At 39.6% G+C, this 25249-nt stretch overlaps 1 protein-coding gene and 1 non-coding gene across 12 annotated transcripts in view; both read left to right on the top strand.

The window, feature by feature from the left end:
* Positions 1–25249, top strand: part of MARK3 (microtubule affinity regulating kinase 3) — a 112420-nt gene that overhangs the window by 26345 nt on the left and 60826 nt on the right. For 8 of the 11 annotated variants that reach the window (XM_019434150.2, XM_053889862.1, XM_053889861.1 and 5 more), the window contains one exon: positions 13348–13401. The exons of 2 other annotated variants lie outside the window; for them this stretch is intronic. In XM_019434150.2, coding sequence (XP_019289695.1) covers positions 13348–13401 — 54 coding nt within the window. Of the gene's footprint in view, positions 1–13344; positions 13402–25249 lie in introns of those variants that run through there. One more of the 11 variants, XM_053889870.1, reaches the window with a different exon arrangement.
* Positions 12774–12965, top strand: LOC128773254 (U2 spliceosomal RNA). Its single transcript, XR_008417531.1, has one exon. It is a non-coding gene; the product is annotated as a U2 spliceosomal RNA (small nuclear RNA).

Below are 25249 nucleotides of genomic sequence, written 5' to 3' on the forward strand. Positions count from 1 at the left end.
AATTCATTTGGTATATATGTTTTGGGGGATTGGTATGAAGTGTAGGGCTTTAATTTTTCTTCCCCCATGTGATTTATCACTTGTCCTGGGATCATCTGTTCTTTCCCCCGGTTGAAGATACCTGCTTTATCACTTACCAAATTCCCGTATATGTCTTTTGGTTAATGTCTGATCTATTTATTTAGTCTTGTACCCATACTACGGTAATTTTATTATGGCAGCTTTGAATTGTACGTTTTGATGTTTTAGAGTAGGTTAAGTGCTCTGAGGATTATTCTTTTTTTTTTTTTTAATTTTTTATTTTTTTTTAATTTACATCCAAATTAGTTAGCATATAGTACAACAGTGATTTCAAGATTAGATTCCTTAGTGCCCCTGACCCATTTAGCCCATCCCCCCTCTCACAACCCCTCCCATAACCCTCAGTTTGTTCTCCATCTTTATGAGTCTCTTCTGTTTTGTCCCCCTCCCTGTTTTTTTATTATTTTTGTTTCCCTTCCCTTATGTTCATCTGTTTTGTCTCTTGAAGTCCTCATATGAGTGAAGTCATATGATTTTTGTCTTTCTTTGACTGACTAATTTCACTTAGCATAATACCCTCTGGTTCCATCCACCCACTTGCAAATGGCAAGATTTCATTCTTTTTGATTGTTGAGTAATACTCCATTGTATATATATACCACATCTTCTTTATCCATTCATCCATTGGTGGACATTTAGGCTCTTTCCATACTTTGGCTCTTATTGATAGTGCTGCTATAAACATGGGGGTGCCTGTGTCCCTTCGAAACAGCATACCTGTATCCTGTGGATAAATGCCTAGTAGTGCAATTGTTGGGTTGTAGGGTAGTTCTATTTTTAGTTTTTTGAGGAACCTCCATACTGTTTTCCAGAGTGGCTGCACCATCTTGCATTCCCACGGATTATTATTTTTTAAAAACTTCATATCTCTTCTTGCCATTTGCTGTGTTAAATGAACTTTAGAATCAAGATGCCATGTTCCAAAAATAGTCTTAGTGGAAATTCGGTAAGATCAATTTTGATAGGAATTAACTGAATTTGTAAGCTGATCTGGGGGAAATTTGCTATTTTATGATACCAAACCTTTCTATACAGGAATATGAAATGCGTCTCAATTTTATTTTCAGAGTTTGTAATTTTTTTCATCTAAGTTTTTGCATAATTCTTTTTCAAGGGGGTTACAAATAAATTTTATTGAGTAGGTGAATACTTTTACATAATTCTTAAGTCCATTCCAGAGTATTTAAAAATTTTTTTGCTGTTGTGAATGGAATTTTTTCCTTAGTTGTTAAGGAAATGCTGTAACATTTGTATAACATCTTGTATCTGGGCACCTTTTGAACTCTCATTTTGGACATCAAAATTAAGCAAGTTTTTGCTATTTTTTAAATTATACATCTTTTTCCTTTGACGTACAGTCTTCTGAATTGTAACAGTTGTATAGATTTATGTTGCCACCATGTAATGAAGATACAGAAGGGTAGCTACAGGGAGCTGTCAGGCCAAACTGTTTTTTAAAGGATGGGCAAAATACCAACATGTTTATCAATTAATGGGGATAATCTGACAGAAAGGGAAGATGGTGCTATCAGAGAGATATTTGAGTGAATGAGAGGAGATGGTGGAGGCGTTGGCCTTGATGTGGACAGTTGTTCCATAGAAACAGGAGAAGGATAGAGGATACTTGTATAGGTGCAGGTGAGGGGCTCTGTATGGTGGTATGGGAGCCTGTGGAAGTTTTCTTCTCATCACAGCTATTTTTTCAGTAAAATGGAAAGCAAAATCATCAGCTAAGAGTGTGATTATCAAGGAGACAGGAGGTGTTAGACATGTGAGAGGTTTTAGTAATTACCAGGCAAGCAGGAGAGTGAACGGACTAGAAGAATTGCCAGGCAGCCTTAAGGCTTCCCTGAAGTTAGCGATCATGGATTTAAAGTGGGAATAGGCACCGTGGCTGGAAATTACTCTCCAGCAACATCCAGGTACCCCAGACACAAGCCTGGCATTTGTAGATGGTTGGGGTTTTTGTCACACTAAGTGTAGTGAAATGGGAACAGAGCAAGGGCATTGATTTGGAATATCTAAGGGAATGATTACAATGAAGGACTACAGATTTGAATAGGAAATAACTTGAGTGGGAAGACAATCCATAAGAAGATGGTGGGACCAGTGGATTATGGATCCTGGTGAGTTCAAATAGTTACTGGAGTTCTAATTTTTTTTAAGTTTATTTATTTATTTTGAGAGAGACAGAGACAGTGCAAATGGGGGAGGGGCAGAGAGAGAGCGAATCCCAAGCAGGCTCTGCACTACTAGTGCAAAGTCAGATGTGGGGTGTGAACCCATGAAGCCGTGAGATCATGACCTGAGCCGAAACCAGGAGTCGGACACTTAACCCACAGAGCCACCCAGGGGTCTCAGTTATTGGTTGGAGTTCTAGATTGAGTGGGTGGGAACCATAGAGGAGGTGATTAGAAAGTGGGAAACTCAAAGTTAAGGTCATAAAGAGATTTCATATCTTGGTAGTTGCAGAGGTTAGAGTATAACAATGTAAGTGGCTTAAGTATGTGACTTTTTCTTCCCCTCTCTAGAAGCTTTTTAGACTCTTCACATTTATCCTTGCTGTTCAGAAATTTCACAGTGAGGTACCAAGGAGTTGGTCTTCATTCATTGTTCTTGGCTGCTTATTGGACCCTTTCAATTTGGAGATTCTTGTCTTTCAGTTCTGGAGAATTGTCTCATTTTATTTATTATTTAAAAGTCTTTATTCTGTAATTCTTATTAATCAGAGATTAGTAAGATATCTTGGAAAAGAACCTTGATTTTTTTCTGGGGAAAAAAAAATTCTCTGTGTTTCTATTTTATTTTCTGGGGAATGTCTTTAATTTCATTTTCCCAGCTTTCTGTTAAATTTGTGTGTATGTGTGTCCCTGTGTATGCCCTCTTCCTCCTCCCAACTCTTTCTTGTGCACTGATTATTTGTCTGTATAGCATCCATTTCTGGGGTCATGAATGCTATTTCTTCTGTTAACTCCCTGTGAGGATGGTAAAGACTTTCCTCTTTTTTTTTTTTTTTTTTAAATAGAATTTGCTCCCTGCACTGTATCTCTTTTCTCTGGGATTCTTGCTTGGTAACTGTCTTTCATACAGAGACTTTCTTTGGAATCTGGTAATGTTTGGTTATCTGTTTGTATTTAAGTTGGAGCCTTCAGAAGCTGATCAGAAGCTGAGTTTGCATGCATAGGATATGTTTGACCACAGAGCTTTCCTTTTGGAAGTCTTCTGGTGCTTTTATTGGAGGACCCCAGTCTTTAGATCTCTTCTTGTGGGGCCATTTTGTTTCTTTAAATGAGAATCCTCTCTTCTGCCTGGGAGGAGCTGGTGGTCCAATCCCTCTGTGGCAGTCTGACCCTTCATTTTCCGTTTCATGTCCATGCCTCCTTCCTGTCCTCTGCTGGGCCCATTCACCTTGAGTCCAGAACCTCATCATCTTCTCCACAGAATACATTTGCAGCCTCTAAAGAACCAGTGGATAAAAAAAAAAAAAAAGTAAAAGGAACCAGTGGTTATTGGGTGGGTTGGGGAGCAGTAGACATTGTGTATACAGACTTTTGACCTTGTAATTAGCCCTACTAGTAGCTCCAGTGTTGCTTGTGGTTTCTCAGAACCTCCTAAGTTTGAAGCCCATCTGGAGCCCTTTGGGCAAATCATGTTGTTTCTGGTTACAGTTTTCTCTGTTCTCTTTCAGAAAATTATTGAACTATCTTTTCCACTATTGTCTTCTCAACCTGTTACTGTGCACTTGTGCCTTTGTGCCTTGACTGTCGTTAACCTCCTCACATCTGTGTCCTGCCTCCTGCACTGAAGGAGCCAGAAGGGGAAAGTTGGATCTGGAGCCTCGTTTATCATTTGTCATTGATTGTAAGAATGATAAAACCATAGTACTTCATCCTGGGATGTGTTCCGCTTCTTGCGACTTTAGATTAATGGTCATATATTTTAGTCACAACTTTTTGTGTGGGTGAAGATGGCCTTCGGAGAGTTGGAAGAGGAAAAAAATACCACAGTGACCATTTCTGAATACCATTTTTATTTTTGTATATTCTCCATATTTATATGCATGTTTTTGCAATGTATTTTTGGTCCTAATTTTGTATCCTGGGTCTTGTCCCTCAGAATTTCCTCCAGAGCAGTTTTCCAGGCCTCCGCATGGTCCTCCGAGTAGGCTTAGTGGCTGTGCACAGCTGCGCTGGGGAGAACAGTCCTTCTGCTCCTTGTGCCTCAGGTTGCCTTTAGACCTCTCAACGTGAGGACTCCCCAAAAGTGTTTGTTTACGTGGGTTATCTATATATATTGATATTTACTGTACTAGAAGTTAACACTAAAAAAGTTCAAGTATTTATTAATTCACTTAAAGTAATGACAGACCTATTATATTTAATATAAATAACATTTTTATGAAAAGAGACTCTATTGTTCAAAGCTAGTTATTGAGAAGAGTGACATTGTTTTAATTTTTGCAGATCTCTTTAGTATCTGGCTTAATATAAGGTAGCTGGATTTTTCATACATTCTTCTGCATTCAAATTGCGTCCGTATACTCTTTCAGTTGAAGTTGATGAAGAAAATCTAACCTCATACGGAAACGGTAGCTAGAAGAGAGGAGTATCTTAATTCTTCTTTGGGATGATTGCAAATATTGTTCTCTGATACTATGCTAAAACTCAACAAGTAGGAATTTGGTGGCAGGAGGGGGCATGATTAATTGAACGTGTATTCAAAACAACTATAGTGACTGCCAAAAAGTGTTAATACCCAGAACAATTTGCTTCAGTTGGAAATGAATAGTAGTAGACCTGGAAGCGAGCAAGCAAGCCGAAGGGCAAAAGAGCCTCATATTCCAATAACAGATATAACTGAAAAGTATAAAGATGATCATCTGGCTTTTAGTATAATCTGAAGGTGGAGTATTTACGGTTAGTGTGCAGAAAAAGAGAAAAGCCTCGCCTAACCCAATTTGTACAAATTAAGAATCACTTAATCACACAGTTGTTACACTCTTTTATTATAAAATGTATATAACAAAACTACAATCTTAACCATTTAAAGTGTACAGTTCAGTGGCATTAAGTACAGTTGCATTGTTGTGCAACCTTCACCATCACCCATCTCTAGGACAGATATGGTTGATCTTATTTGTAAATTCACCTACTCACTACAATTTGTTTGTAATTCCAGAATCAATACTTGTGGTGCTTTTGCAGTATTTGTGGACATGCATAAAGCATCAGAAAGTTTGAATTGCCCAATGTGTGCATCCCCAGTTGAGCTCCAACAAGGTGATGATGTTCTCTGCCTTGTTTCAGCTTTCATACTATAAACAAATGCTCTTTTTGTGGTCTGTGTAGTCCATGTTTTTTGCATTTTTGTGCTTTTTGTTGTCAACTTTGCTGTTTAAAATGGCCCCCAAGGGTTGGCCTGAAGTACTAGCCAGTGTTTTGTGGGTTTTTTATTTTATTTTATTTTTTGAGAGACAGAGCATGAGTGGGGGAGGGGCAGAGAGCGAGGGAGACAGAATCCGAAGCAGGCTCCAGGCTCTAAGCTGTCAGCATAGAGCCCGACACAGGGCTCGAACCCAGGAACTGTGAGATCATGTCCCGAGCTGAAGTTTGATGCTTAACCGACTGAGCTACCCAGGGGCCCCCTGGCCGGTGTTTCTAAGTGCAAGGCTGTGTTGTGCCTGATAAAGAAAACACATATGTTAGATAAGCCTCATTCAGATGTGAATTAAATTCTGCTGTTGGCTGAGAATTCTATGTTAACGAATCAATGATATGTAGTAAATAAGGTGTCCTTAAAGAGAAACACACATAAAACAAGGTTATATTGATCAGTTGGTGAAAATTTTTATGATCCGGGGCCCAAAGGAGCCTAACCCTGTATTTCTTCTAGGAACAGTGCTTCCAGTATTTGCTGATTCAGTGTTCACAGTGGCTTTATAGAACATAATTACCATACCCAACAATAATCAACTGTCTCTGTTTTTGAAAGAGAAGACTCCGTTATCTGGTGTTTTCCCTGAACAGATACATGGAGAAGGGTATTAGGGAAAGTCATAGGCTTTCCTTGTATATCTGATGGTTTTTGATTCACTGTTAATGTTTTCAAGAGGGGAGCACTAGGAAGCAAATTGAGAGCCCTCTACATAGGATGGGGTTTATGGAAGCTGCTGGTCAAGTGCCCAGCTTAGCTTCCAGGTAGCCAGTAGGAAAGTTGCTCTTATGTAGCTTGGGACCTTCCACATACACAGCACAAAGTGATTTCCTCAGTTAAGTTTTTCATGGATTGTAGCCTTCTTTGAGTACACCCTAGGCTTGTATGCACCCTGCCACATGTGCTTCAGATTTTTATTTTCCAGAAATTGTTTAAAGTCGCTTGTATACTGATGGTACCTCTTTCATTCTCTTTGCCATTATTTGTCATTCTTTATTTTTTAGTTGGGCCATCAGGTGGGAGAAGAGAGAAATGTATATGATGCTATCTTTAACCAAATGTCTCATTATGGTTATGAAAAATCATTTATTTATTTATTTTGAGGGGGGGAGGGGCGGGTGGGGGGAGGGAGAAAGAGAGAGAATCCCAAGCAGGCTCCGTGCTGTCAGCACAGAGCCCACTGCAGGACTTGAACTCATGCACCATGAGATCATGACCTGAGGAAAAATCAAGAGTCAGATGCTTAACTGACTGAGCCACCCAGGTGCCCCACATCTGCTTACTTATTCAAGTTATATATTACACAGTTTAAAGAGTACAGGCTTGTTTAAAAAAAAGTGTCCCTTGATCCCCCACCTCCATTCCCTACTCTTCCAAGATAGTCACTTTTCAGTCCTAAACAGATTCCTTTTTTTTTTTTTTAAGTTTTATTTTTAATTCTAGTTAGTTAACATTCAGTGTTATAGTAGTTTTAGGTGTACAATATAAACTGATTCTTTAGGTTTTACTACTATATCTTTAACATGCTTTTGTTCTTTAAAAATTGTTTTTATTGAAGTATAGTTGACACATAGCATGCTCTTACTTATTTTTCAGTTTTAAACATTACCTACTGTTTTTTTCATTATGGTTATTTAGAGTCGTGATTGACTTTTTAAAAAATAAACTCTTTATTGAAATACAACACACAGCCAGAAAAAGTGCCCACATTGTAAGTGTACACCTTGATGAATTAGCACAAAGTAAACACATTTGCATAACCACGACCCGGGACAAAACTATACTATGACTTGAACTCCGGAAGCTTCCCTTCTATCTTCTAATCACCTGTCTGCCCTTCTTTCCCAAGGTGATCACTATCCTGACTTCTAGCACCGTAGATATTTTTTTTTTCTTAACATTGTATTAATGGAATCGTGGTATATATTTTGTGTTTGCCTCTTTCACTGCACTTTATGTTTGTGACATTCTTCCATGTGTTGTGCCTTAGGTTTTAATTTGGAGTTATTTTGTAGTCAGGTACTGTAGTTGTTTGGCTTGGTGTTCATTGCTATGGACTGAATTGTGTCTTTTAATATCATATATTAAATCCTAACCCCCTGTGTATTTGGAGATAGGGCTTTTGTGGAAGTAGTTAGGTTAAATTAGGTCACAAAGGTAGGGTCCTGATCCAGTAGGTTAAGTGTCCTTATAGGAAGAGACACCGGAGAGCTTGGCTCCTCTCTACCATGTAAGGACACTGTGAGAAGGGAGCCATCTGCAAGCCCAGAGGAGAAACCTCACCAGGAACTGACTGTGTTGGTCAGACTCTGATCTTAGACTTCAGCCTCCTAACCTGTGAGAAAAGAAATTTCTGTTGTTTAAGCCATTCAGCCTATGCCATTTTTGCTATGGTGGCCTGAGCTGACTAATAATTCATCCTTCTGGGCTACTGCATTCTCTTAAAGGACTTGGGATTGTTTTTTTGCCTGCTCTTTTAGTGTTTGTGGATGCTTTAATGCATGTCAGGAGCAGGATATTGGGGCCTTTTGACCAGTAGAAAATTGACAGGAAGTGGAAGATAAGGATATTTATTTCTCTGGTCGGTGTTTGCTATAGGTTTGTGGGGCCAGCTAGGGTGACATATGCTTGGGGAAGTCCTTCTCATGTATGAGCTGTCTTTATCCCTATTTTGTAATTTTCCACTTTGTTTCTGGCATCAGGGTGAAAAATGGAATTTCCCAGAACTTTACACAACAAGTGGCAGGGACACTCCTCTTTCCTCGCCTAGTGAACTCCCTTGGCTTTTGCTATGCATGCCCTCCCCCACCCCAACCCCCCCAAAAAAACCTCCAGAAAACTCCATGACCTTGGGTGTGTGTGTGTGTGTGTGTGTGTGTGTGTGTGTGTGTGTGTGTGTGTTCTTCTCTACAGTCTCTATCTTTCTCAGGCACCTGGTGATGCCCCCACAATTGCCTTTTTTATTGACCTCAAGGTCAGAACTCTCCTGCAGGCTCCAGCTCTGGGCCAAGGTTATTTTGGTAGTTGAGTCATCCCAGCAAGGAGCTGGAAAGGAAGAGGGGATTAGGAACTTCCCTCTCAGGCTTCATTGCCACACATACACCATCATGTTAAATGACAGTGTTTCACTCTAAGACACTTACTTTTAATAAAATGACTCTCTTCTACAGTTTGATTTAGGTGAATGAGACATATTTTTGCTCCTGTTTTTGCTTTAAATACTATTTGAATAGCAGTATTTGAAAAAGAAAATGCTTAATAGAATCTTTAGAGTAAAAGACAGATACTGAACAGAGCCAAAAGTGGCTAGTGATCAAGAGCCTGGTCGTGAGAATAGAAACCAGGTCTCAGAAGATCAGAGGGAAGAAGAACCAGAAAGGCAGCGTATGTACTAGATCTGGCCATGAGAAGGGGGAGGAAAACAGAATGGTGGGCAGAAAAGAATAGTATGATTTCTTTGGAAATTGGGAGATCTATAGATGCCACACAAAATTACTTACGAAAGCAAAATTTGAATAAAATTAATTCATTAAACTTTAAAATAATGTAATTTTTATGGGGCGCCTGGGTGGCTCAGTCAGTTGTGTCCGACTTCGGCTCAGGTCTTGATCTCATGGTTTGTGTGTTCAAGCCCTGCGTTAGGCTCTGTGCTGACAGCTGGGAGCCTGGAGCCTGCTTCGGATTCTGTGTCTCCCTCTCTCTCTGCCCCTCTCCCTCCTGTGCTCTGCCTCACTCTTCTTTCTCTCTCAAAAATAAATATTAACCAAAAAAAATAATGTAATTTTAAAATCACACTGATATCTGTTAAAACACCAGAAATCCTATTTCTTCACTCCTCTGTCTCTATCTCTAATGTGTGTGCTCACTGATTATGGAGGTTCAGGGCCTCACATCAATGCAGGAGGCATTTATTAAATGCTATTTATGTCCCTGGTAGTGTGCTAGGGTTATAATAGTAAGGCAGTCACCAAGTGAGATATGAACAGAGTGGTCATTGTTTGTATATTCCAGCCACCAGTATTTCCTTTTCGCTTTATTTACTGTAGTTTCCATCAAGACCTCGATTTTCCGAATACAGAATTAGAATTCTGTCTTTGCTTTTTTCAAGCACATAACATGCTAACTCTCTGCTCCTCCAATTCTGATTTTTTTTTTTTTTTTAACCTCCCCAGGTGAGGATGGGATGAGGTGGTGGGTCCTTCCACTCCAGGGTCAGACATGCCTTGTTAGCAGTGTTTCTTTAGCCCCTCTGGAGATTAATGGGTTCATAGGTAGTGATCAAATAACTTAGGCGATGGAGACTTTAGACCAAGTGAAGCAGGGTAGTTTGGTTTTTTGGGTTTTTTTTTTTTTTTTTTTTAAGTGTTAATATGAAGAGATTTCTGGAGATTTCTCCGAGAACATTTTAGGGGGTCTGCAAAGTCTAAGCTATTTTTGTAATACTATTAAGACATTACTTTTTCCACTCTTTCTCATGAATGTAAAGTAAAATTTTCAGAGGCTCTATGATGTGTGGTATCACAACAGATTGAATACAGAAGGATATATGAAAATTTCAAACTGATGTTATTTATATTAACATATAATGGGCTTTTTTCCCAGTTTTTTTTATTGTGATAAAATACACATAGCATAATATTTACCATTTTAACTGGTTTTAAGTGTATGTTTCAGTAGTTTTGAATACATTTATAATGTGCCGCCATCACCTTCATGTATCTCCAGACCTTTTTTCATCTTGTAAAGCTGAAACTTTATACCCATTAAACACTAACTCCCCATTCTTTCCTTTCCTCATCTCCTGGCATCCCCCATTCTATTTTATGTGTCTATGAATGTGAACTTTCTAGGAACCTCATAAAGTGGAAGCATATAGTATTTGTCCTTTTGTGTCTGGCTTACTTCATTTAGCATAGTGTCCTCAAGGTTCATTCATGCTGTAGCATGTTTCAAAATTTCTTCCCTTTTTAAGACTGAATAATACTCTACTGTATGAGACACCACATTAGACTTACCCATTCATCACTTAGTGGATGCTAGGGTGTCTTCCATGTCTTAGCTATTGTGAATAATGCTGCTATGAACACGGCTGTACAAGTATCTATTTAAGTCCCTGCTTTCTGGGTATATACCCAGAAATGGAATTGCTCTATCATATGGTAATTCTATTTTTAATGTTTTTGAGGCACTGTATACTGTTTTCCACAGCTGTACCATTTTACATTCCTACCAACAGTGCACAGGGTTCCAGTTTCCCAACATCCTTACAACTTGTTGTTTTCTTACAGGTTTGTTTGTTTGTTTTTATAATAGCCATCTTGATGGGTGTGAAGTAGCATCTCGTAGTTGTGATTTGCATTTCCCTAATGATCAGTGATGTTAAGTATCTTTTTTATGTGCTTACTGGCCATTTGTACAGTTGACCCTTGAACCACACGGCTTGAACTGTGCAGGTCTACTTATACATAGATTTTTCTCAATAAATGCAGTAGTACAGTACTATGAATATATTTTATCTTCGTATCATTTTCTTAATGAGATTTTCTTTTCTTTAGCTTAGTTTAAGAATACACATAACGTACAAAATATGTATTAATCGACTGTTATCGGTAAGGTTTCAGCTCAACAGTAGGCTTTTAGTACTTAAGTTTTGGGGGAGTCAAAAGCTATCATTGATATTTGTGCTGGAGAGGGGTGGTACCCTGAAACCTTGCATTGTTTGAGATATCCACTGTATATCTTCTTTGAATAAATGTCTCTTTAAGTCTTTCACCCATTTTTAAATTTGGTTTTTGTTGTTGAGCTTTAGGAGTTCTCTATATGCTCTATATGTTTGCACAAAGATGTGCAAATCACATCTTTGGTTTGCACATATTTTCTAGCATTCTCTGTGTTGCCTTTTTATACTCTGTTGATACTGTCTTTTGATGCACAAAATTTAAAAATTTTATAGTCTGATTTGGCTGGGTTTTTTCTTTTGTTGCCTGTGCCTTTTGTGTCATCCAAGAAACCATTGCTCAGTCAGGTGTTGTGAAGCTTTTGTTGTATGTTTTCTTCTAAGAGTTTGATAGTTTTTTGCTGTTTTCTTTACAATTTTTTTTTTTTTTTAAGTATGCTCCACACCCAACGTGGAGCTTGAACTCACAACCCTGAGGTCAAGAGTTGCATGTTCTACTACTGACTGAGCTGACTGGGTGTCCCAAGAGTTTGATCGTTTTAAATTTTACATTTAGATATTTGATCCACTTTGCAGTAATTTTTGTAGGTGATGTTAGGTAAGAGTCCAACTTCTTGGATATCCAGTTTTCCCAGCACCATTTGTTGAATCTTATTAGTTGAAATGAATGTTATTACGTTCAATACTGATTTTTACATTTCTCAGTTTTCATTTGTAATAAGGTAAATATTGATAGATATAATCCACATTTGGGATCATCAGTAATCTTTAAGGGTGTAAAGGGCGACAAAAAGTTGGAGCACCATTGACATAGAGAATCTTCAAGCACTTTCCCCAGACTTTGACTATAGTCCCTTTCTTCATTGGTGCTTCTTACTGGATCTGTGTCCTGAAGGATGCACAGTAGGAACAGCATCGTCAATGTGGGGTGAGGTCATTGTTTTTCTGGACGTCACATGCAAAGCTGAGTTAATTATGTTCCTCAGTTCATGGCAAAGTTTCTCTCTTCACTTATATTCCCTTCCATCCCCTACTGTCACCCTCTCCCCTCATTCTGGATATGTGTAGTTCCTAGAAATCCTTTTATTCTGGTAATGACAGCCTACCAGATAAGGATGCTGCTATAGGTCCATTTAGTAAATATTAGTAAAACTGATTTTTTTTAATTGATAAACACATATAACTAGAAGCTATAGTTCTTTCTTCCTGTATCTTAGTGGCTTGTTTTTAGACGGCTTGGGGTTTACTCACCCCTTTCTGAACAAAGGCTCCTGGGTGACCCATTTTTTGCCGCTGTACATGTTTCACTTGGTTAGCCTACAGATTGTTCTGGAACTAGTCCCTTTTCCTTCTTTAACTACCTAAAGGGCTTTTCTTTCTTTCTTTTTTTTCTTTTAATGTTTTTAAAGTTTTCAGATTGAATCCAACCTGTTGGTTCGTATATTTACTCAATTATCAAGCTCTTAGTGTGTGTAAGACACTCTGAGCAAGGCATTCTGGGCTGTATAAATGTGTAAAAGCTGTACTTCCTGCCCTTGGATCAGATCAATTTTGTCAGAGTCAGATGAAATTAAAATACTGGGTTGCTTCTCAGCCTTTTGGCTAAGATCAAGCGTAGTATCTGTTTCTTATCAGTTTAATAGCTGATATGTCCTCTATCGGAGGACAATATATTAAATGGGTTTTTGGAACTAGCAGGTGAAATAGGAGCTTGCTCCATCCACTCCACACATCCCCCTGGTATTGCAGTACCTCCAGGAACGGTGCAACCACCCCCACCCCCACCCCCACCCCAGGGAATTAAAAAAAAAATTAAGTATTGGTAAATAGGGAATGGGAGAGTTGCTTCATTGTCCTCTATTTTTAGAAGTGTTTTCATTGTATAATCTCTCTTTCTCTGTCTCTACCTTGTGGGAGATGTTTCTCCCCATGTCTATAAGTAACTTAAATATAAATGTTCTAACAATACTCGTATTTGCATGAAGCCCCTCTTTTCAATTAAAAAATATCTCTAAAGTATAAAATATTATTATAACTAGTTGAGTTTTAGTTTTTTAGGTAAATGCCCACATGTTTGGGCATTTATAAAACTATTACCAGTTAGTTTATAATTACCAAATTCTTAAAACCTGTAATATTTATTTATTTTTTTCTAGGTTGCAATAAAAATAATTGACAAAACTCAGTTGAATCCAACAAGTCTACAAAAGGTAAGATTGGTTCAGTATCCAGTGTTTTTAAAATGATTTTCGGTACAAATTGCCATCAAATTTGTCCCTTCAGTACAACTGTTATTTTTAATTATTATTTTTAGTATAGTAAAGATTCTGATTCCAACATGAATGCAACTTAGATGTAGTATTGTACAAAAAGTTGTTGGATTTTTTTTCCTTCAGATGAATATAATGATTTTTAAGTGTTCTTAATAGCACAAACTGAAGGCTGTACATTTTAACTGAATACTCTTAAGTATCAACTAGAACAGATTTTTTTTAAAACATTTTTGTGTGGTTACTCTTAATGTAGAGTTATACACCTTTCTTATAGCTAATACTGAGGTCTTTAAGGTCAGCACTTTGGGTTTTATTAAATTTTGTCACTATGTCTAATTAAGAACTGATGATTATTCATAGGAAAATGTAAAAATAAAAATAATTGAAAAACGTGTTTGTAATGCACTGTTGCCATTTGTATCATCTAATGGAGATCTGAAATTTTCAACCCTGGTGCATGTTAGAATTCTGTGGACCTCTTTTGAAAGTCTTGATGACTGGCCTAGAGAGATTTAATTGCTCAGATTAGGGGCTTGGCATAGGTATTTCACTGGTGCATTAGCAAATGATTAATGATCTTCATAATAAAATCCTTCTTGTTCTTTTTAGTCTTGCATACCCTTTTTACATACTTTGTTTGATTTCTAAATTTGGCCAATCCTAGTTGGGGTTTTAGAGACCCTGAACTAGGAACAGGTAGTCCTAATTTAAGTCCTGGCTTTGCCACTTAGTGAAATGTCTAACTTGACCTCAAGCTAACTGTCTCAAGCTAACTTTCTTAACCTTGGCTTTCTCATCTTTAAAATAGAGATAATTTCGGGGCGCCTGGGTGGTTCAGTCGGTGGAGCGTCTGACTTCAGCTCAGGTCATGATCTCGCGGTTTGTGAGTTCGGGCCTGGCATCGGGCTCTGTGCTGCCAGCTCGGAGCCTGCAGCCTGCTTCGAATTCTGTGTCTCCCTCTCTCTCTGCCCCTCCCTTACTCATACTCTGCCTCTCTCTGTCTCTCAAAAATAAATAAATGTTAAAAAAAATTTTTTTTAAATAGAGATAATTTCATCTGCTCATGATGGATGAATTAATAAAATAATGCACTTAAAAGAGTATAAACTGCAAAACATTTCTCATGTAAGATACTGTAAGCATATTGCCCTGTATAAATTCCTAATGTTTTCCTAATGATTGTTTTCCATTTATATCATTGTAATTTTGAAGTCCTGTGTGTGTGTGTGTGTGTGTGTGTGAGTGTGAGAGAGAGAGAGAGAGAGAGAAGTAGGAGGGAGGGAGTTTATCTTGCGCTAAAAATGGTAAACAAGTTGGTTCTGCAGGCCAAAGTGAGTCTTAATGGCACTCAAGGTGGCTTTTGGAATGGATCCAAAAGTTGCAGTTCTTTGTTCTGAAGATAAAATTGTATCCATTACTTTAAACGTTAATTTCTTCATATATCTAAGGACTTGGTTTTAATAAGTAAGTTAAGGGTTAATAAATCTGGTATTCAGAACGAAAATTAGTATATGAGAAGTTTATTGAGGATTCTAGTTTAATATCCTGTATTTTGGATATTGACCCCTTATTGGGTATATGGTTTGTAAATATCCTCTTTCATTTAGTAGGTTGCTGTATTGTTTTGTTGATGGTTTCCTTTGCTGCATAAAAGCTTTTTATTTTGGTGTAGTCTCAATAGTGTAATTTCACGTTTGTTTCAATTGTCTGAGGAGACATCTAGAAGAATGTTTCTATGGCCAATGTCAAAGAAATTACTGCCTGTGGTTTCTTCTAGGAGTTTTATGGTTTCAGGTCTGACATTTAGGCCTTTAATCCCTTTTCACTTTATTTTTGTGTGTGGTGTGAGAAAGTGGTCTATTTTCATCTTTTTTTTTTTTTTTTTTTTTTTTTTTTTGAGGGACCTTCATCCTGTTTTCCAGACGGTTTCATCTTTTGCATGTAGCTGTCTAGTTTTCCCAGCACCATTTATTGAAGTATAGGGCACTGTTTTAAATCATGTGTATTGGTTCATATTCTTTTCTTCTAAATTAAAAGCATTCTCTCTATATTTCTTTATAATTCCTTTTCACTGAATTGCTTTCCCATGGAAAAGTTGCTGTAGGGTAGAGTGTACGTGGCATCTTTGCCTTTGGGATAGTGCTTCACACAGCCTTTTTTCTTCCTCAGCACTGTGCACAATTGTATCACATCTGTATCAGGAACAGCTCTCTTTATATAATGTGATTTTAATCCTTGAAATTTAGGGCACTGCCTTAGAAGCTAACATTCACTTCAAGGAACATTGTGCCATCAACAAAATGTAATCTTTTTGTACTGCCACTTATCAAAAAATGTGGACTGGCTCATTCAAGAGTGTTTTTAACATGCGTGTTACAATAGTGTCCGTTTCAAAATATTCACATTATTCAGGCTTGCACATTGAATCATGCACATTTAATAAATTCATATAAGTAAACCTGAATTGATTGCACATTTGTAAACTGATGTTATTTTCATAGACAGATCTCTTCATTTTTCTTTTTATTTTTCCAGCCATTGCATTAGTAAATGTTAGATTCTGTTGAGAGATATTTTTCTCCATTGTTTTTGTACTTTTCAACTTTGAACTACTATTCCTAAGATGTTTTCTCTTTGTAAATGTTTTTGGTCATCCTTTTTTCTGTTGTTTTTTTTTAAGGTCAGTCTTTTTATTGTTGTGTACCTATAATGGTTTTGAAAGCAGCAGGTATAAGAACTATGTTAGTCTTTTTGGTTTTACACATTTTTATTTTTATTTATATTTTTTAATTTTTAATGTTTATTTTTGGAGAGAGAGAGACAGAGCATGAGCAGGGGAAGGGGCAGAGAGAGAGGGAGACACAGAATCTGAAGCAGGTTCCAGGCTCTGAGCTGTCAGCACAGAGCCCGATGCAGGGCTCGAACCTACAAGTCGTGGGATCATGACGTAAGCCGAAGTAGGATGCTTAACCGACTGAGCCCACCCAGGCGCCCCTGGTTTTACACGTTTTTAAATTTGATTTCATTATATGCAAGTAATCTTGCTGGGTCTTATTTTAGTCTGTCATTAAGAAGCAAGTTATGGCTCAGTTTTAAAAAGGTATTTACCTATTAAAGACGTTCGGGTATACTCAGTGTAATCCATCTAGTTACTACTGTTCTTTGTCAGTGTTGGAGTAGACTGTTAACATACAGAGAGAGTATAGAGTGATGGTTGGGAACATTATGAAGCCAGGCTGCGTGGATTCAGATCCAGGCTTAACCCAGCTTAGCTGTGTGACAAGTCACTTAACCTCCCCAGGTCTTAGTTTCCTCACTTTTAAAATGGGAACAGTAGCAGTAGGTAATAGGGCTGTAGTAAGAATTAAATAAGTTAATATTTTATTAAAACAATTTGTTTTGAAAGAGTGCAAGCAGGGTGAGTGGGGATGGGGTGGGGAGAGAGAATCTTAAGCAGGCTCCATGCTCAGTGCAGAGCCCAGCACAGGGCCCAGTCCCAATGACCCTGGGATCATGACCTCAGTGGAAATCAAGAGTTGGACGCTTTAGCCGACTGACCCACCCAGGCACCCCTTTTTAAGTTTCTCTTTGTGTTCCAGTTAACATAAAGTGTAATACTAGTTTCAGGTGTTCAACACAGTGATCCAACATTTCCACACAACACCTGGTGCTCGTCACAGTAGGCGCACTCCTTAATCCCTATCATCTGTTTCATCCTTGCCCCCTCCACCTCCCTCTGGTGACCGTCACAGTGTTCTCTCTAAAGTTAAGAGTCTGTTTCTTGGTTTGCCTCTCTCTCTTTTTTGCCCCTTTGTTTGGTTTTAAATTTCATGTATGAAAAAAAAAATTACACAGGAGTGAAATCAGATGGTCTTTGTCTTTCTCTGACTTATTTTGCTCAGCATTCTATTCTCTAGCTCCATCCACATCTTTGCAAATGGCAAGATTTCGTTCTTTTTTATAGCTGAGTAATATTCCATTGTATGTATGTATGTGTGTACATGTGTATATACACATACATACTACATCTTTATTCATTTATCAATCGATGGGCACTTGGGCTGTTACCATAATTTGGCTATTGTAGATAATGCTGTTGTAAACATAGGGATGCCTGTATCCTTTGAATTAGTATTTTTGTATCCTGAGTAAATACCCAGTAGTGTGATTGCTGGGTTGTAGGGTAATTCTGTTTTTAACCAAGGATCCTCCATACTGTTTTCCAGAATGGCTACGTAGTTTGCATTCCCACCAAGAGTGCAAGAGGGTTCCCCTTTTCCCGCATCCTAGCTAACACCTATTGTTTCCTGTGTTGTTGGTTTTAGCCTTCTGATAAGCATGAGGTAATACCTCATTGTAGTTTTGATTTGTATTTCCCTAATGATAAGTAGATGATGAATTTCTTTTCTGCGTCGGCCATCTGGGTGTGTTCTTTGGAAAAATGACTGTTCACGTCTTCTGCCCATTTTTAAATTGGATTATTTCGTTTTTAGGTGTTGAGTTTTAGAAGTTCTTTATATAGTTTGGATACTAGCACTTTATTGAATATGTCATTTGTAAATATCTTCTCCCGTTCAGTAGGTTGCCTTTTAGTTTTGTTGATTGTTTCCTTTGTTGTGCATAAGTTTTTTATTTTGGTGTAGTCCCAATATTTTATTTTTGTTTTTGTTTCTTTTGCCTCAGGAGACCTATCTAGAAAGAAGTTATTGCATAAACAAGTTAACATTTAAAAGCCCTTATAAATTAAAAAAAAAAATTTTTTAAAGGGGCACCTGGGTGGTTCAGTCAGTTAAGCATCCAACTTCGGCTCAGGTCATGATCTCACAGCTCGTGAGTTTGAGCCCCACGTCGGGCTCTGTGCTGACAGCTCAGAACCTGGAGCCTGCTTAGGATTCTGTGTCTCCCTCTGTCTCTACCCCTCCTCTGCTCATGCTGTGTCTCTCACTGTCTCAAAAATAAATTAAAAAAAAAAAATTAAAAAAAAAGCCCTTAGAAGGGCAGAAAATAGTACCTGACACACGATAAGGACTGAATGAATTCTTGCTGTTTTTGTGTGGTCTGCTGAATAGTAGTTTTTGTTTGCTTGGTTTTGAGGGGTGAAGGGTGTTTTTTGTTTGAGTAAAATTTTCCCCTCACAGGAAATAAGCAAAGCTTAAGAATTCAGTGTTGGGTTCTAGCTCAGTCCTCTCTCTCTCTCTCTCTCTCTCTCTCTCTCTCTCTCTCTCTCCCCCTCTTTTTTATTTTTCATTTTTTATTTTATTTTTAATGTTGATTTATTTTTGACAGAGAGAGAGACAGACAGAGCATGAGCGGGGGAGGGGCAGAGAGAGAGGGAGACACAGAATCCAAAGCAGGCTCCTGACTCCGAGCTGTCAGCACAGAGCCTGATGTGGGGCTCGAGCCCACAGACTGTGAGATCATGACCTGAGCCAAAGTCAGCTGCTCAACCCCCTGAGCCACCCAGGCACCCTGGTCTTTTTTTTTTTTAAGTTTGTTTATTTATTTATTTATTTATTGAGAGAGAGAGATAGAGAGTGGGGGGGGGGGGCAGAGAGAGAGGGAGAGAGGGAATCCCAAGCAGGTTCTGCACTGTCAGTGTAGAGCCCGATGCGGGGCTCAAACTCACCAACTGTGAGATCATGACCTGAGCCAAAACCAAGAGTCAGAAGCTTAACTGACTGCACCACCCAGGTGCCCTTGGCTCAGTCTCTTTTGTAGAACTTAATTGCAGTGGACTATTTCTGGTAATGGCTGATGTTTGAGCATTTGGTGAATGCTGAGCATTTTTCTAAGTGTATTACCTGTATGAACTTATTGTATTAGTTTGCTCAAGCTGCTACAACAAAATGCCATAGGTGGGTGGCATAAACAACAGACCTTTATTTCACACAATTTTAGAGGCTGGGAAGCCCAAGACCAGGGCGCTAGCCTGGTTGGGTTCTGGTGAGACCTGTCTTTCTGGCTTGCAGAGGGCTGCTGTCTCACTGTGTTTTCACATTGCAGAGAAAGAGACATGTCTACTTAGAAGGGCACTAATCCATCATGAGGACCTACCCTAAGACCTCATTTAAACCTACTTAATTCCTAAATGCCCAGCTCTAAATACCATCACATTGTGGGTTAGGGCTTCAACATACAAATCTTGGGGAACACAGTTCAGTCCGTAGCATTCATTTCACTCTTTGCAACTTCATAAGGTAAGTTCTGTTATTCAGGAAAGAGAGGCCAGAATGATTAAGAAACCTGCCCAAAGTCCCTTAAGTAATAATTGATGGGTACTTGGGCAGTCCTTCCATGGCAGGTGTGGTTAGCTTTAAGTCACACATTAGTGAACACTGAATGAAAATGTGTTTGCCACTGTTAAGATAATAGAACATTTTGGTAAGCAGTGTCCTATGGTCACCTTTGAGTGTTAGTTTTGTGGGGATTTATTGTCATTAGGTACTAGAGCCTGTGCCTCCCATGTTCTTATACATAGAAGTGTTGAACTTTTTCACATTAGCTAGTCTGATAGGTATGTTTTCATTTTCATACTCTGTTGATTTTCCAGTGAGGGATACTGACTCTAAGAAGTGGTTGGGGCGCCTGGGTGGCTCAGTCGGTTGGGCGTCCGACTTCGGCTCGGTTCACGATCTCACGGTCCGTGAGTTCGAGCCCCGCGTCGGGCTCTGGGCTCATGGCTCAGAGCCTGGTGCCTGCTTCCGATTCTGTGTCTCCCTCTCTCTCTGACCCTCCCCCATTCATGCTCTGTCTCTCTCTGTCTCAAAAATAAATAAACGTTAAAAAAAAATTTTTTTTTTTAAATAAAAAAAAAAAAGAAGTGGAGATAATTCAGTTCTCCAGCTAGTAAGTGGTGGGTAAAGATGGAAATCCTGGTCTGGCTTCCAAACAGAGGCTCTTTCTGCTTCATTGTGCCCCCTTACTGTAATTAGTAAATTTCCCTAATTCAGGATTTGTGAAAATTTGGACTGGAACTAACCTGAGACTTTCCTTTGTAGTAGCAATAGAGAAGTTAATAGTTTAAAGTTTGGAGGAATATTTCAAGTACTTAAAAGAAGTAGGCCAAGGGACACCTGGGTGGCTCAGTCGGTTAAGCCGTAAGCTCAGGTCATGATCTCATGGTTCATGAGTTCAAGCCCCATGTCAGGCTCTGTGTTGACAGCTCGGAGCCTGGAGCTTGCTTCAGATTCTGTCTCCCTCTTTCTTTGCCCCTCCCCCACTTGCACTCTGCCTCTCTCTCTTTCTTTCTCTCTCTCTCCCAAGAATAAATAAATGTTAAAAAAAAAAAAAAAAAAAAGTAGGCCTTTACTCCACTTCTCCCTCCAAACATTGCATAAGCCAGGTTTTTATGCAGGTTTGTTTATTTATTCACTCATTCATTCAACAAACACTCATTATTAAATACCTACTGTATGCCAAACGCTGTTGTAAGCATTGTGGATACAACAGTGAACCAAGTGAAGTTTCCGCTTCAGTGGAGTTGACATCCTAGTAGGGGAGCAGCAGCAAATAAATATATAATGTCATGTCAGTGTTTTGAAGAAAATAAAGTGAGATGTATTAACTATATTTTCTTATTTTCTATTTTCTCCCCCCCCCCTTTTTAAAGTTGTTTGTTTGTTTGTTTGTTTATTGATAGAGTGGGGAAGGGGCAGAGAGAAAGAGGGAGAGAGAGAGAGAATCCCAAACAGACTTGGCCCTGTCAGTGCAGAGAACGATGCAGGCCAGAGCCCAGGAACCATGAGATCTTGACCTGAGCCGTAATCAGGAGTTGGATGCTTAACCCACTGAGCCCCCCAGATGCTTATTTTCTGTTTTCTTGATGCTCCTGCACTTGGGGCTGTGTTGACCTGTCATAGACTGTCCCTCCCAGGGCAGCTGATTCCTAGAAATAGACTGCTCCCTTGTGAGTGTACTGTTCATATGCAAACGAATTAATCCAGAGCTCATACTCAGAACCATCACCTTTATCTGGCTCCTAAACTCCAGGAGTTCCTCTGCCCTAATCATCCTAGGGCTAGGTGCCAGATAATTAGAAACTGTATTTGTACCCGAGAGGCTCCTGAAATGGTTCAGACAAGCCAGTCCCCAGTCTGTTACCCTGCCTGGGCTTTCCTTTCCTGTGGAAACCAAGATGAAGACTCTTTCCCATGATTCCCTCTTGCTCCTTCTACATCCTGACTGACCCTGGTGCTTCCCCATGTGGCCCTGCATGGCCTCCTTTCAGTGCTTGTCCTGATGTCTTGGCTCACCATATCTGAGTAACCTACATTTTAAAACACAGGCTGAGGAGATAGTATTTCAAGAACCTGTAGATTTCAAACGAAAAATAGGGGTGGCCTTTTACTAATTCACTTAAGAAACATCGTGTCCAGGGCCCCTGTGTGGCTCAGTCGGTTAAGCATGTGACTTCAGTTAAGGTCATGATCTTGCAGTTCTTGGGTTTGAGCCCCGCATCAGGCTCTCTGCTGTCAGCACAGAGCCCGCTTCAGATCCTGTTTCCCTCTCTTTCTGCCCCTCTCCTGCTTGTGCTCACTCTCTCTCTCAAAAATTAATAAACATTAAAAAAGAAAGAAAGAAAGAGAGAGAGAGAGAGAGAGAAAGGGAGGAAAGGAAGGAAGGAAGAAAGAAAGATACATCGTGACCTCCTGAACCAAGCTCTGTGATGGGTCAGATAAGTGCAGTGGACTCTGGGTGAACCCGTGTGATTTGCAGTAAAATTTTACCTAGGTTCGAAGGATCTCAGTATTTTTTTGCCAAGTAAAAAAGATGGAAAGACCTTCGCAGTCCCATCGTGTTCTGGGGACCCTCACTCGTTGTTGGCAAGACTGCGTGCACAGCCCAGGACGCAGTGCACTATCAGGCTGCAGAGAGCTGTGTGTGTGCAGGGTGGTGCAGGGCCCTGAGCTGAGTGCAGGAAGATGCACCAGAGCTCACATTGGGCCCCACCGGAGCCCTTGGTGCCTGGCTCTTGTAAGGAACAGTCATCTGTGTGCAGTAAACTTTTCAGTGACTCTCCATCCTTCCCTTGGGTTCTTCTAATATTTTGTTATGTGAGAAATCTTCTTCTCGGTGGCAGAAACTTAGTTGTCACCATACTCTGCCATAATCGATTGAAGCAGTAATTCCTTTTTCTTAAACTGGAACCACTTAATTAAAAGTAAGAGATTTATAACATGCAATGAAATAATTGTTTAAAATATGCGTTTATGATATCTGGTTAGTTAGCCAGTTTTAACACATCTAGGGACAGAGGCACACTTCCTTATACTGTCTTGTTCATGCTGGATGACTCTAGTTAATTTTTCCCCTTAGTTGGCACTAGCATCTGTCTTCTAGAAACATCTACAACACTGTTCTCTCTTCTGCCATATGGAGCTGTGGAGGGTCATTCTACCACTGCAAACATAGCCAGCTGTTTTGAGTGAGTCTTCTTGGTCCCTTCTCCAAAGTCAATACTCAGCCTCTTGGGCCAGCTGCAGTAATTGCCCTCAACATAGGCCTAGTTTATCTGATTCCTACAACTGATTTTTTTTTTAATGTTTATTTATTCATTTTGAGAAAGAGCACTTATACACAGGCGAAGGAGGGGCACAGAGGAGAGACAGAATCCCAAGCAGGCTCCACACCATTAGAGCAGAGCCCGATGTGGACTCAAGATCAAGAGTCAGAAGCTTAACCCACTGTGCCACCCAAGCACCCCTGATTTTTTTTTTCCTTACCTGAATTTGATTCCTGCTAAAGTTCATTTTATTGGTTTTCTGCCACAATTCCAGTCTGTTGAGGTATTTTTGAATAGTGAGTCCTCTGTATTAGCCCTCACTTCTAGTTTGGTGCTGCATAAACTGGGTAAGGATGTCTTCATCCAGGTAAAATACATGACAGGCCTTCAGTGGGGCATCCATCCCTTAGTTGATCCTGCTGACTCAGGAACAAAGCATTTTTTGAGTAAGATTCAAGTACCATTCTTCAATCCAGACTTTTAGTAGGAGAGAAAGGGAAATCCCTGTGCTTTAAAAAAAAAAAAAAAAAAAAAAAACATGGTAAAAAATAATGAAGGAAAAAAAGGCATTAAGTTCAAGTATATGCAAGATATACAGTAGGTTGCCTAAGGTTTATTAAAATATTATTGGCTATAGATTCCTTTTATGAGGGTGTTTGTGGGGAAATCCTACTTAACACCCACTCAGCCTATTTTCTTTTTTAACATTTATTTATTTTTGAGAGAGAGAGAGAGAGAGACAGAGTGTAAGCAGGGGAGAGACAGAGAGAGGGGGAGCCACAGAATCCGAAGCAGGTTCCAAGCTCCACACTGTCAGCACAGAGGCTGACATGGGGCTTGAACTCACAAACCATGAGATCAGAACCTGAGCTGAAGCCGGACACTTAACCGACTGAGCCACCCAGGCTCCTCAGCCTGTTTTCTTTTTAAAGCTAGTGTTTGTTTTGGAGTCACTGCTAATGCTCAGAGCTCTGTGACAGTAGTGGCCTTTTTGGCATCCCAGAGAATGTTAGTTGTGGGACAAATCAGAGAACTGTACACTTTGAAGGCGGAGAGAGAACCGGTTCATGCTTTTCATGTGGGGTACGGTGCAATTACTTTTACTGTTACCAACACTGGGTTGTTTGGGTCACTTTTGCTTCAGCCTCCTTAAGCCAGTAATTTCCACCGCTTGCTGTGCACTAGAATCATCTGTGGAGTTAAAAAAGAAAAAAGCCCATGTTTCCTTCAGAAACAGCCCTCCCCCCACCAATTCTGATTTGATAGGCCTGGGGCAAAGAGGAGGATCACAGAGTGCACAGCCCAGGTGAGAATGGCCTCTGGACGTCATTTGGTTCCCCTCTAAGTTCTTAATTTCTCCTATCTTCCACAAGGTCACCTGTTTTAAAGATGACCTCCCTCAGTGTTCTAAGTCTTAGACACTGCTGTACTGCCAGTGCCAGTATTTCCTCCTTCTCGCCACCTCTTTCTTTCCCTGGGAATGCTTCCATATCCAATCTCTGGACTTCCTTCCTTCCCCTTTTCCATCAGGTGAAGCACAAGTCTTTTGGGGAATCTTTTTCATTGGACAGCTCTGTTATCCTTTCCTTTCTTAATACCGCTTCTTTCCAGATTGACTTGTAGCAAACTCGCAGTTCAAGCCGTTAACAAAAGTAGTTACAACAAAAATCCTGTTACTTACAGTACAGTGTCTGCATCCAGATCAGTATAATGAGTCTGGTAAACTAAAGCAAACCAGAGTATGGTAAATGAAATCTACAACCCTTCTTCATTATACATATTCAAAATATGAGAATAAAAATGTATGTATGGGGTGCCTGGGTGGCTCAGTCGATTAGGTGTTGGACTCTTGATTTCGGCTCAGGTCATGATCCCAAGGTCCTGGGATCAAGTCACACATTGGGCTCCGTGTTGGGCATGGAGCCTGCTTGAGATTCTCCTCTCTCTCTCTCTCTCTCTCTCTCTCTCTCTCTCTCTCCCTCCCTCCCTCCCTCCCTCCCTCCCTCCCGGAGCCCCCATTTCCTCTCTCCCCCCTCCTTCCCTCCCCCCTCCTTCCCTCCCCTGCACATGTACACACGCTCTCTCTCTAAAAATAAAATGAAAAAAAATTTTTATGTATATGTTTTCATTTCAAAAGCTGTAGTAGAAATGCAAGAAAAGGGGCGCCTGGGTGGCTCAGTCAGTTAAGCATCCCGCTCTTCGTTTTTGGCTCAGGTCATGATCTCACAGTTTATGAGTTTGAGCCCCACATTGGGCTCTCCTTGGAGCCTGCTTGGGATTGTA

Source organism: Panthera pardus, unplaced genomic scaffold (genome assembly GCF_024362965.1).
Source record: "Panthera pardus isolate Hobbes unplaced genomic scaffold, ASM2436296v1 HiC_scaffold_24, whole genome shotgun sequence".
In the NCBI taxonomy this organism is placed as follows: Eukaryota; Metazoa; Chordata; class Mammalia; order Carnivora; family Felidae; genus Panthera; species Panthera pardus.